The sequence below is a fragment of the Phasianus colchicus genome, chromosome 7, assembly GCF_987193195.1.
Source record: "Phasianus colchicus chromosome 7, bPhaCol1.hap1.1, whole genome shotgun sequence".
Taxonomy (NCBI): Eukaryota; Metazoa; Chordata; class Aves; order Galliformes; family Phasianidae; genus Phasianus; species Phasianus colchicus.
This window is the reverse complement of record NC_143442.1, coordinates 17,369,868-17,383,662: the sequence shown is the minus strand read 5'-3', so window position 1 is coordinate 17,383,662 and position 13,795 is coordinate 17,369,868. Positions and strand designations below refer to the sequence as shown.

The following is a 13,795-nucleotide window of genomic DNA, read 5'->3' as shown; positions in this document are numbered from 1 at the left end:
CACAATTTGCATTACAGACAGTATGTAAACTCCTATCTAATAAATGGGATCTTAGACATTTTCAGTCAAGTTATAGATTTGAAAAATTCTATTATTTTGAAAACCGTACATAGTTATTCACTATACATAAAGCTAATGCAGTCTTATACATAAATATGGCTTAGTAAAAATAAATTGCTTGTATATCATTTTTGTTCAGTCACAATAAATAATTAAATTACATTTTTGTCAAAGGATTTAGTCTGATTTTTACTGTCACTTATTCACATCTATTAGCACAATTGTATTAAGTGCTCCAATTGAAAAAAATGTGGATGTGTGGAAGAGCAACTACAGTGAGACAGGCAATTTAAAACTAAGATTTATAACAGATGCTGTTATTAAATTAAAGGTACTTAATTATGTTACATTGTAAGCAGATGCTAAAATACATTGGTTCCAATTTATACGTACATGTTCTGTGAATAAAATAATTTGTAATGGTTTCAAATGCAGACATTTTTATTCAGTCTTTCACATCATCATTCTTTATCTTATTCTGTTTTATTTCTTATTTATACATTCTGATTTGTATTGCTGGAATTTAACATTTCTTTCTTTTTCTCTAGAGCACACAAATTCTAAGAATCCATGTTGCTACTAACAGGTTTTCTTTTGTTTTCACTTTTTTTTCATTGTCTTTGTTTCCATATCATTTTTGTTTTTTGCTTTTGGTAATCTCAGTGGTGATTTTTATTGAACCTTAAATAATGCTTCTCCCTTTACTTTTACATTGTTACATTTCCATATTAAAGCAGCTCTATCATTTTAAAAGTATTTTAATTTTTCTGTTCATAAACTGACTCTGTTGTCTAATTTCTCTAATAGGTGGTTGTAAATGCCCTTGTAGGAGCAATTCCATCTATCATGAATGTATTGCTGGTTTGTCTTATATTCTGGCTCATCTTCAGCATCATGGGAGTAAATCTATTTGCTGGAAAATTCTATCACTGTGTCAACACCACAACAGGCGAGATGTTTGATGTCAGTGATGTCAACAATTACACTCAGTGTGAAGAACTCATAAAAAACAATCAAAGTGCCCGCTGGAAAAATGTAAAAGTAAACTTTGATAATGTAGGAGCTGGGTATCTTGCTCTGCTTCAAGTAGTAAGTAAATTCATATTTTTTTCTTTTTGCTCTCTTTAAAGAAGTCTCAGATAAATGGGCAACATAAGTCTACTAAGCAGTGAAATAATTTCTTTATAGCAATGATGTATGGCTTACACAACAGAAACTTGAAAAAGCCTCTATTGCACTTGTAATTTTTGAATGAATAGTAGCAGAGTAACTTCTTAGACTAGACAATACAGCCTCATCATGATGATAAAAATGTACAAGAATCTGCACAAATGCTGCACAATATAAACTTCAGAAATGGATTTAATTTCTTGTTTCAGTAAAAAAGTTTCAGAGGTCCCTCTAATTATTAAAAAGGTCTCTCAGCTCCTTTACAAACTTAGTTATCTTCTAAGATAGGAAGGCAAAGAGCAGTTTAAAAGGCAGACATCCTAGCTGAGTGTCTGATCTGATGTGAGCAACTACTGCCACGGCCTCCTGTATAATCTGTTCCAGGATATCATTACAAATCCACAGCAACATCTTTCACATTTAAAATCCATTAATCTCAGCACATTTTGGCACTAGGAAATTATTTTTCCTGTCAACAGCCAGATCAAGATAGAGTGCATTTTTCTTCATGTCTATGCTCATCTAAGGAACCAGTTTGTCAATAGGTATAACAGTAAGAATATAATAACCCAGAAGATCTCCAGTGCAGGTTTAAGAGGGGATTGATTTTTCAGACGTTGAAGTGGGTTAGGGAAAAGAATCATAAGTAATACAATATCTGAAATTGGGATACCCAGCGTTTCATGTAGCATGGAGACAATTCTTCTGGTAGTACAATGCTTGTACAAGGGTCTGAGTTTGGATAGTTACTGACAAACAGATCCTGGCTATTAAGATCATTTCATAACACTTTCTCTTGGTACTCATGGACAAACAGCCTTTGCTCCTGAAATACCTACATTTCATTAAGAAGTACACAAAACTATGAAGACATTAAATTGTGGTTAAATAGGAAAATGTAAAATACTTTTATTACAAAAATTATATTCATGATTCATAAACTTATTCTGTTAATGCTTTTAATGAAGCCATTATAATAAACTAAATATATATTGTGCTACATATAATGTACTAGTAGATGTTTTTGTATAGTATGGCATATTTATTCTGTAAATTATCATAACTAATACAAAGCCTGCAAATTATATTTCCCCTTCGAATCCTTTTCCTATGCTTTTTGGTACAGAGCTGTTTTTGTACTAGGTACTGAGTGTTCCTATTATTTATGCCAGAAGCTCCTAATTCTGATAGCTGATATCTGACCCCAAACACAAACAAGCAAGTAAGCAAGCAATTATGCTTAAATGATTGAGTTGTAGTGAATCATTTGTCTGCAATTTGACATACAGCTTTAGTGTATGAAGAGATGTCAGAAATATCATGGGATTTTTACTGCTCTGGTATCCCAAGTTTTCTGAGGAAGATGTGCTTGTCTCTCCTTTTCAGTCAGTCAGTATCCCTAGATGACCTTGATTCCCAGTTTAACTACCTTGCTTGAATAATTTTGTTTCTGAAGACAATGTGACTCTTAAGTTATGAGGTGTAGTACTGAATGATAACACAAAATCTATAACTGCATTTGTCATTGCCACTCTTGTACTAGGGATTGAAGTAAACCGTTATCACCAATACTAACCTCTGAAAAAGTGTAAGATATACTTCTAAGTCTCTTGAAGCTGCATCTGAACGTTCTCTGTATCACCCATCCAGTCAGTATTAGTCTTTAATTGGTATATCACTACTGTGGAGCTTTCATTCTTCTTCTTTACTTCTTTTTGTTCAGATTTTTCATTATTTTCCTTTTTAAATATTCTCTCTCTTTTTTTTTTTTTTTTTTTTTTTTCCCTTTTCTGCTGAGATTAAGTGATCTTTGGGCATGTATCATGAATCATGTCACTTCTTCAGCAGAATGTTTCCACTTAGCATTCCCCCCACCCCTCTCCTGTACTTATAGCTGTTATCAAACTCTGATACTTTTCTAACAATATGGAAAGTACACCAAAAGGAGACAGAAAGATCTATGATGCTTGGTTCCAAGCATACCTTCCTAGTAAATATGTACCACATTGCAAGATTCATCAGGATCTGAACATTCCCAGAGTGAAAATCTTCTGCTGTGGAAACTGGCAGTTGTACTGAAGTATGAGAGCTCAGTTTTAGCAGATACAGATGCAAATGCGCTCCTTGGAATGGCTCCCCAGAAGATATGCTCTTTACTTGCTCATTTCAGACTTTTTATCTCTTTTCCTTTATTATGAATACTCGTGGAAACTATGCCTGACAGGCAGGCACTCACACTTTCAGCTACCATCTCTGTGTTCTTCAGCAAGCAGACATTCAATCTCCATGAGAATAGCCTCCTTAAAGCAATTAGAACAAATCTTTTTTACTACTAGATAAAGTTTCTACTTGAAATCAGTCCAAGTTTTTATAAATTTAACCACAGCTCTTTCACAGTTCCTCAGCTCTCCTGTAAATCATACACCTCAAGAATATTAATTATAGAGTCTATTCCTTTTACTTATGTGGGATTAAAACATTTCTAAAAATATCATGGAATTGTGGACATGGGCAAAACATTCAGACGCATGTTAATATCTGCCCAAAAGCTATGTTGCAGACTCCATCAGTTCATGATGTAAGCTTGTTAAAATGGCTGTCAGCACAAGTGATTGTAGAGTGTGCCTAGATATCTACAGTATTGATGTCTAAGTCTACACCGGTCATCTGGAATGTAAAAAACCTGCATCTGCACACATTCTGTGCCCATGCTGAGATGTTCATAGCCCAGAGTTAATATTTTTGAAATACCTAAAAACAGTTTATCAAAAAATCAGTAATACTCAGAAAAATCTTTTAATATTCCTGTTTGTTCAATATGGTTTATAATTTTTTGTGTGATTCATTAAAAGTAAACCTGCAAATTCTGAAACCTAGTTATTTTTCACATTCTGAATTTTAGAGAGTAGATAAAACAACTGTATTTTACTTCTAGGCTACTTTCAAGGGATGGATGGACATTATGTATGCTGCAGTTGATTCAAGAGATGTAAGTGTAAGACTTTGAAAAATCATCTATTGGTTATATTCTGATGTATTTAATTCAGCACAGAGTTAAAAATTACACATACAGTAACATAAAGAATTATTAACATTTTTTTCCAGATATCTTAAGGCTTGAAAGGAACTTTATTATAACTTCAAGAATCTTAGAAATAGTAGTAGAAAAAATTAATTCCACTTCTTCCTAGTCAAATAATATGAATTAAATTCATTTAACTTGATCTTTTTTTGAAAATGTAACGTAAATGAAAAGAAACAGGCAAAGTGGCATTTTAAGAACTGCCTTCAACTACCATGATTATATAACGTAACACTACACATAATTCTTATAGATTAAATTTATGTATCTTTCATTAAAACGTAAATACATGCATTTCATTATTTATTTAGGCTGACCACTTTTGTTATCCAGCTATTAAGTGCAATTAGGTTTTAAGGTTGAAGATCATAGGAATTAAAATTTTATTTTTGGCTAGAAAACTTCAACTGTTTTTACCTAGTACAAGAAAGTGCAACACAGATACCTGAAATAGTTCTACACAGCTTAGGTTATAGTCACACTAGTGATAATCGGTCATCAAACAGTGATATTCATCTCTCAGAATATATATCCTATTTAATTAACTTCAGCTTCTCTATGCTCAGCTTGCGGTGCAGCTGAAATGCAGGCATTGTCAGAGATGTGAAACCTGGAAGAACTGAGACTGTAGCAAAATCCTCCTTAGAAATTTGGCACAATTTAATAAAATTCACAAAAAAGACAGTCACTGGAAGTTTATAGAAAGCATGACCTTTGTTTGTACGTGCATACATAAACACATATCCATGTGCATCTACATTATAGTTCCATAGGAATAATCATTGTCAGCTTCCAATTCTCCAAATACTGATGGGAAAGGATACATAGAGTCTTTTTAATAATTGAGTGCTGAAATAACATATACCTATTTATAATCTATATACACTTTTTTTTTTTTTTTTTTACATTTACTATTTTGATTAATAACATTTATAATATTTTGTAGGTAGAAGATCAGCCTAAGTATGAGGACAACCTGTACATGTATCTTTATTTTGTCATCTTCATCATATTTGGATCATTCTTTACATTGAACCTTTTCATTGGTGTCATTATAGACAACTTCAACCAACAAAAAAAGAAGATAAGTATTCTAAATGTTTCTATATTGCTATAAATCATTAATTACAATGAATTAACAGTTTATTTTTGTAAGAAAAAAAGTTATTTTGCTACTTTGGATAAAAAATTCTTTTTTAACATAATCTCTGTGGTGTGATTATACATTTGTATTTCAGCATTTTGAAAGACAAATCGTTAGTCTGTTGATGGTAATTTACAAATTGTGTAAGAGCTGAAGTGAAGATTTAAGAAGGGAATTTGTGTTATGCTTTTGATTAGATTAGCACTATTTGCCATAGAAGAATTAGTTTTATAAACTCTTATAAACTGTTGACACCTACGGAAGCTACAATATGACAATGTGTTGATATAATAGATACTAGTTCTGCAAACTGATTCAACAGTGGCTTAAAAATCCAATAGATCTCATGAATAGGCTTAAAGATACAAGTAAAAAATTTGTATGAAAGAATTCTGTTATTCTAACACCTGAGTTCTAAAAAATGAGATTAGCTTCTTAGACATAAATTAATTTATAACACTTGAAATAATGAAGAATATGCATAGAAGGAAGGATATTTTTCCACATACATTTGACATTCAAATATATATATTAAAAATATAAAATTACAATTGCATTTAAAATATTTTGAAGTTTCATTCTTCCTGGCCTTCAATTTCTGAACAGAACTATCACATGAGGATAATTGTAAATCTTTGCATGCTGTGAAAAAGCAGCTTCATCTGATTTGGTTTTATCTGATTACTAAATAAAAAGCAGCAGTACAAAATAGAATCTATGGTAAAACTCAGTTGTGAATGATAGAATTTTTTTGTGTGTGAAAATATTTTTCAATTTCTTAGGAGCTGAATTTAATGATCCATATGTGTCCCTTCCAACTCAGCATATTCTATGATTCTAAAAGAGCCATAAGGACATCTGGGGCTACGTTTACCAATAAGGATGAGCTTTTAGCTTCAATATCAACTTTAGTCAACAGTGATTTTCACACTGTTTCCATCTGACTTAGTTCAGATTCATTAATAAGCACAATTTACTTTACACTGGAATTCAGTTAGTTGCACATCTGGCAGCATTAGCATTTGCTAACACAGTCAAATTTGAACTAGACAATTTCTAGCAGTTTTAAAATTATTAATTTGCTATGGCATGACTTGGGTTACTTTTCTGAAGTTCCCATCAACGGGGTTTTTGCCCTCAGTTTAGACTCAAATAGTCTTTTCCTTCACACATTAAACCTCAAACTTTCCCCACTTTTAGACCTGTTTAGCCTAAATGTCAGTGTAAAACTTAGGACATGTCAGGCACCAGACAGGTTTCTGTGCACTAAAATCCTAATTAGCAAATTCTTTAACAGCATTGTTATAATAAGAACCATTTTAGCCATGTCTGCAAAAGTGAACATAAGGACACCGGAAAAAGTCAATTGTCAGCCTCAGAAGGCACTAGGAAGGGTTTTTGCATGTGCATGTGCTCTCAATGTGAAAAATAAATACAAAAAAAATCACTTTTGTTAGATAAAACAACTATAAATGTAATATCAAGTGGCAGACAGGACTATTGTAGTTAAATGCCATACACATTAGGTAATTATTTTCCTATTATTTCTTTACTTTGGAGGTCAGGATATATTTATGACAGAAGAACAGAAGAAATATTACAATGCAATGAAAAAACTGGGATCCAAAAAACCACAGAAACCTATACCAAGGCCAGTGGTAAGAACAATTTGACTTTAAAGCACTAATATTAAATATACATTTGGGTATATGATTTTACCCCACAAGAGGAAGTTATATGTCTGGCAGGAAAATATTTATTTTGTTTTTCTTATAAGGTATAATTTATCTTTTTTTTAATAGAGTGAATAGATCTTTCATATTTATTTTAAAAACACAGACTCTGATATATGATGTCGGATTTAATAAGGTTAGGAAGTTGGATTTAATAAGGTTAATGTGATAAGTTTCATAATTCCCTGATGGAGCCCTAGAAAAATACGGTTAATTGGCTCATTTACTGGTCCTTGTTTACATTGGATAAACTTAGCATCTTCTGGAGAATTTGTAGGAAGAGGGAATGTACTGCCTATTGTTGCAGACAGAAGGGGGCACTGGTCACTTAATGTGAAAAAGAAGGGTAATCCCACGGAATAAAAGAATGCCCTGTAGAGTACAGGATAAACTAGAATGTTCCCCCTACGATAAGAAAGCATTCTGTTATTTCCTGAAATTCTACAGAATTTGGAAAGGAAAACACTTGTTGCACTTTGTTCACTGGGTGGTGAACTCTCTAAGGAGAAGCATATAGCCATAAATAATTAGCTAAGTAATAAAGGAAAACCAGGACATTGCAGTCATGGAATGTTTGAGACAAGCAACTTCAGCTGTCCAGCAACCTCACCAACCACAGCTAATCTAACAAAGAGAGAGATCTCCAGGAGTTGGTATTCTAAAGCCAGCTAAGGATAAGAATGAGAAAATGAGTTTCTATTTAGTGGGTACTTATCTGTTATCAAGTCATGTTACCTTTTTTTATACTAATATTATCAATTTCACAATTAATTGTGAAATTAATATACTATTATTATCATTTCACAATTAATACCAATCACAAATTGGTATTATCATTTCAGTGCTTCTCTTTCTACTCCGTCAGTCAATGGTGGTACATTTCTTCATCCACTATAAAAGGCCTAGACAAAATCCAACAAGAACTAGGTGTAAATTAACAGATAAATTATGAATGGGTCTTGCTTGGGTCTGCGCTCCCAAGATCTTGCAGGAACTTGGTTTCCCGTTTGACATTTCTGAAAGCAAATATAAGGAGTATTCTGTCTTTGTTTTTGCAGAACAAATTCCAAGGCATGGTCTTTGATTTTGTCACCAAACAAGTATTTGACATCAGCATCATGATACTTATTTGCCTTAACATGGTCACAATGATGGTAGAAACAGATGACCAGAGTAAGGAAATGGAAACAATTTTGTCCCGGATTAACCTTGTGTTCATTGTCCTTTTCACTGGAGAATTTGTCCTCAAATTGATTTCACTTCGCCATTACTACTTCACTATAGGCTGGAATATTTTTGATTTTGTGGTTGTGATTCTCTCCATAGTAGGTAAGAGCAATTCCCTTTCAAGAAAGAATTAGTGGACAGAAAAGAGAGCAGCTGTTTCAAGAATATTAATTTTTCTGTTTTCTATACAATTTGATTGATCTCTATACTTTATAGCATAAGACATGTTAAATGCTGAAATTTGCTGAATAAAGTGCAGATCCTCAGCTGCATAAGTTAAACCAATATATTCTTTCATAAAAGAAAGCAGTAGGCTCATCATCAAGAACTAATATCTAAGAGAAACTTCTCTTTCTGGCCTTTTTAGAACAAACTGGAACTCAGATACTAAGCTACCTTGTCATAAAATAACTTCTTTCTTTTCTTATTTCTCTTCTTAGATACCATATCAATATGAGGAAAACACAGTACTATTGTAAATCTTTTAAATAAAAAGTAAAAAACTTGTATGATGTTCTGCAATAATAATTCTAGGAATTCTGACACCACCTTACATTTCTAAAAATAAAAAAGCAGGGACTTCCTATCCTGATTGTTTTCAAGACAGCAAGAAATAAATATTTCCTTAATTAATGAATGAACAAATTAAAGTGTTATTTTATGCACTCTTTTTTTTTCTTTTCTAGGTATGTTCTTAGCTGAGATGATTGAGAAATATTTTGTGTCCCCTACTTTGTTCCGAGTCATCCGACTTGCCAGAATAGGTCGCATCCTGCGTCTCATTAAAGGCGCAAAGGGAATCCGCACTCTGCTTTTTGCTCTGATGATGTCTCTTCCTGCTTTGTTCAACATTGGCCTGCTGCTCTTCTTGGTCATGTTTATCTATGCGATATTTGGCATGTCCAACTTTGCCTACGTTAAGAGGGAAGTTGGAATTGATGACATGTTCAACTTTGAAACATTTGGCAACAGCATGATCTGCCTATTTCAAATTACCACATCTGCTGGCTGGGATGGCTTGTTAGCCCCAATTCTTAACAGTGGGGAGCCGGACTGTGACCCTCATAAAGATCACCCAGGGAGCTCTGTTAAAGGCGACTGTGGCAACCCTTCGGTTGGGATTTTCTTCTTCGTCAGCTACATCATCATATCCTTTCTGGTGGTGGTGAACATGTACATTGCTGTCATTCTGGAGAACTTCAGTGTTGCAACTGAAGAAAGTGCTGAGCCCTTGAGCGAGGATGACTTTGAGATGTTCTATGAAGTCTGGGAGAAGTTCGATCCAGATGCAACACAATTCATAGAATACAGTAAACTATCAGATTTTGCAGCTTCGTTAGATCCTCCTCTTCTCATAGCAAAACCAAACAAGGTCCAGCTGATTGCAATGGATCTGCCCATGGTAAGCGGAGACAGAATTCACTGCCTCGACATCTTGTTTGCTTTCACAAAGCGTGTGTTAGGGGAAAGTGGGGAGATGGATGCCCTCAGAATACAGATGGAAGACCGATTTATGGCAGCCAATCCTTCCAAAGTCTCCTATGAACCAATCACAACCACATTAAAACGGAAACAGGAGGAGGTATCTGCTCTCATTATTCAACGTGCTTATAGGCGTTACCTTTTAAAGCTAAAGGTTAAAAAAGTATCTAGTATATATAACAAAAATAAAAACAAAGAAGGAGATGGACTTGTTATAAAAGAGACAATTATTGATAAACTTAATGGGAACTCCACCCCAGAGAAAACAGATGAGAGCTCCTCTACAACTTCCCCACCATCGTATGACAGTGTAACAAAGCCAGATAAAGAAAAGTACGAGAAAGACAAAGCAGAAAAGAACTACAAAGGTAAAGATGTCAGGGAAAATAAAAAGTAAAAATGTAAGAATTCTGCTTGTGGGACAGCTTGTTTACAGTCTTTGAGAATGAAGCGTCAACTGGACTCCTGCGGGAGGTTTATGCCAAACTGACAGTTTTTACATATATGTGTGTGTGCGCGCGTGTGTGCATATATATACATTATATATATTTAAGGTCAGTGCCTATAACAAAACAGTAAACCTTCATCATCAAACTGTGACTCTGTGAACCAGAGTAACAAACCTGACAAGAGGTTACTGTTTTCACTACAGCTGACACTGCTAAGAATGAGGGATAAAGTGGCTCCACAGAGAACAGGGAGCTTGAAATACGTGCAAAGCTATAGTTTTTTGTGTTTCACATATTGCAAAACATGTAGAACAGTACTTCTATTCACTGTTTGTAATTCAATGGCTACATCTGTCATATTTTTACAAAACTGGTATTAGTGTATCATTTTTTAATTCACAGGTTGTTTACTATTATATGTGACTATTTTTGTAAATGGGTTTTATGTTGGGGAAAGAGGTATGAGGACCAAGTGTTCTACTCTCAGATTCTCTATAACATACAGATGCAAGTGATTTGCATAGGCATGTTACAATTACCAGTCATGCCCAAATAAAAATATGACATTGCACAAACCTAAAGATTTTAAGAACTTCCATGTTTTAGGGTTGCTTTTTAATTTGAGGCATCCTAACTACATGTATGGATGCATCTAGACTATGTACATCCAGATTAACGTGCCTAGAAAGTCTCCTCTAATTTAGAGGAATTTGCAGTGACTTATTTTTATGCAAATCATTAAGCATAAACAAGTTATTGTGTGAAAATATTCACAGCTAAAAAAAATATTGTACGGTTTCTACACTAGAAAAAATAGCTTCACCAAAATATATCTGGGAGTTTTTTTTGTTTTTTCGGTTTTTTTTTAACAGTTTTTAAGCTTTTTTTCCTGGATTATTATTTATTGTGTTCTCTCATTAAGGCCAACATCCAATAAATATCTTTTGCTATGTAAATACTGATGGCATACTACCATGCACATTTGAGCATAGAACTAAATGGCTTTGCCACACTGAATTGCATCAGATACGTACCACAGTGTGGGTAATTTGCAAAAGCTCAACAGAACGTTTTGTATTCTGTGTCATTATAGATAGTTTGGAGAGCATCACTGATGCACGTCAATGCTTTTGCTGCTGTATCTTGTTCCTTCCACTGCCTCCAATGTAGGAAGCCATATGTCAGTGGTGAGTTGAATAAAGTTGTCCAACCAGACCTCATTCTTTCAAATCATTAAGCAATAGTTTGCAGGTATTGATGAGCTTTTTTAGTTTTGCATTTTAAATTTGAAGTTGCTACTATATTGTGTAGAATCAGACTGTACAGGCCATATTTCAAACTGTTTAACCTGTTGAAAATGTGGTTAGCATATATAAATACTGTAAAGGAATACCATTTGGCAACAGTTTTGTATATAAGAAGAGTGTCTTCAAGTTTAGATCACTGTTTCTTATATTTCTTTCCTCATTCACTCAGTTTACTTTCTAACCACAGTAATTTCAAACTGCAGTCATACCATAAGAAGCATTTGTAGACTATCATGTTTTAATATTATATTTGCATATATTTCAATGTGAAGTAAATTGTGTAAATCTGGAACCCAGCTTATTGTTTCCAAATAGTTTATCTGGTAACTGGACATAGCAAGGAAAGTGCTAGGGAAACGTGTGAATTACTTACCAGTGCTGATTACATCAGAAGTTCCCAGGTAGTCTCATTGTTCATGAAATCCTTGCTATTTCACAGTATCTGTTTACATAGAGTACTCTTATTCTTTTTGAATCACACTGCACTAGACCTCTACAAATAGGACCCACAATATTTCTCAAGAATAAAATGGCACATTTGTATAATCAAGGACAGCAGGACACTTCGCGTTTCATACACAAGCTAACATTAAATGTATGATATTTCTTTTACTAATGCTTTTGACTTGTAATGTGTTGGTGAAATGCATGCAGGAAATTGTTATCATCATAAACAACAAAAATATAACAAATGAGCCAAAAAATAAAGATTTCATTTTTTATTGTATTTGTCTCTGTTCTTTTGTTGAATAAAGAAAGATAAAAGCTGGCTATGTAACTAATAACAATACATTCTTTATCATTCGACCTAACTACCTTATTTTTCAAATACTAACTTTTTTCATGTAAAACAGTTTAGGGAAAAAAGCAGAAATTTAACTACATCCCATTATGTCTACTTCTTTGCCACTGACATATTGCTTGAGGATAACACAGGACATCTACATGCCCTGCCAAAAGCCTTTCAGTCAGGCCTCAAGAACTTTTCCCAACAGTGGAGGCACTGCTCAGTATCTGAGGTATTGTTTCAATAAGCCATACTGCTATTACCAAAGTTGCCTACTGTTTTTGAGGTATAGAGATGTACACATGCTTTCCACCAAAGCTCTTTTGTGAGTCTCATGTAACATTTAGCCGCAGTGCCCAACTCAAACAGGTAAAAGTTGTTTTAATTGTGCAGTAATTCCTTTTCTCCCAATAATTCTAGAAAGTAATGAATACCATAATCACATGATCACACAAGGAGACAGCATAAAAAGATCACATTAAAAAATGTTAATAGTAACTATGTAGGATATTAAGCAATAACATTTGAATGAAATGAAATGGTTGTTTTGATGTTTTTCAAGGGCAAAACAATATAATACATTGAAAGACGACATGTTATGAATTTGAAATTAAAAATTAACAGTAAGAATGTTCATGAACTTAGAGTCTCTTACAGAACTCTGCAAGACTGCTTGCTCTGCTTCATTACTACACAGTTTATGCAGGAGACCACTGACAGTGCTTTCAGCCAGAAGCAATGACTTATAGTCTTGCTTTAACCTGGACTGGAAAACAGCTTGTTTTGCTTTGAAGGCAGGTATGTCCTCCTAATTATCCTGCACTTCTTCCTGCCCATTCTTTCTTTTTCCACAGAAATCAATAGACAGTTTGTATATTTTATATCTCACATCACAAACACCTATGCTTTTAGAGCATCTGAATAGAAAAAATACTTGAAAGAACCATCTACATGCTACTAGGCCAGATAGTAGCAAAGGTCATTCCAATCAAATATGGCTTTATATTCCTACCACTTCGAGCTTATGGTCTTCTCCACAGTTCTAGTTAGCAAGTAAGGATTCCTTCTGGCTAGCAAAATCCTTGTTGTATGACTGTAGCAGTCCTTGTCCATGAACAGCTGAACTTTAAGGTGTACAACTGCAGACATAATGCCTTCCACTATGTATTAAACCTCTTATCTGTCAAAATGAAAGTATTAGTAATACTGACAGTTGAGCCTGGTCATTCCTGTAGTGTATGCTGATTACTTGCTCTTTTCTTTAATGAGTTTTTAGATTAAAAAATTTCCACATGGATGCCCAGAAAGGAGACATCTTTATTCAGTACAATGCAAATTAATTCATAGGACAGCA

At 33.8% G+C, this 13,795-nt stretch overlaps 2 protein-coding genes across 7 annotated transcripts in view; one reads left to right on the top strand and one right to left on the bottom strand.

The window, feature by feature from the left end:
• Positions 1–10,772, top strand: part of LOC116232819 (sodium channel protein type 2 subunit alpha-like) — a 62,865-nt gene extending 52,093 nt beyond the window's left edge. Inside the window, exons 22-27 of the mRNA XM_090143903.1 lie at positions 868–1,149; positions 4,166–4,219; positions 5,259–5,396; positions 7,010–7,114; positions 8,248–8,518; positions 9,103–10,772. Coding sequence (XP_090000029.1) covers positions 868–1,149; positions 4,166–4,219; positions 5,259–5,396; positions 7,010–7,114; positions 8,248–8,518; positions 9,103–10,295 — 2,043 coding nt within the window. The 3' untranslated portion in view covers positions 10,296–10,772. The remainder of the gene's footprint in view (positions 1–867; positions 1,150–4,165; positions 4,220–5,258; positions 5,397–7,009; positions 7,115–8,247; positions 8,519–9,102) is intronic.
• The window catches only part of LOC116232906 (sodium channel protein type 2 subunit alpha), a 189,772-nt gene that overhangs the window by 143,896 nt on the left and 32,081 nt on the right, over positions 1–13,795 (bottom strand). The gene's annotated exons all lie outside the window — the stretch shown is intronic.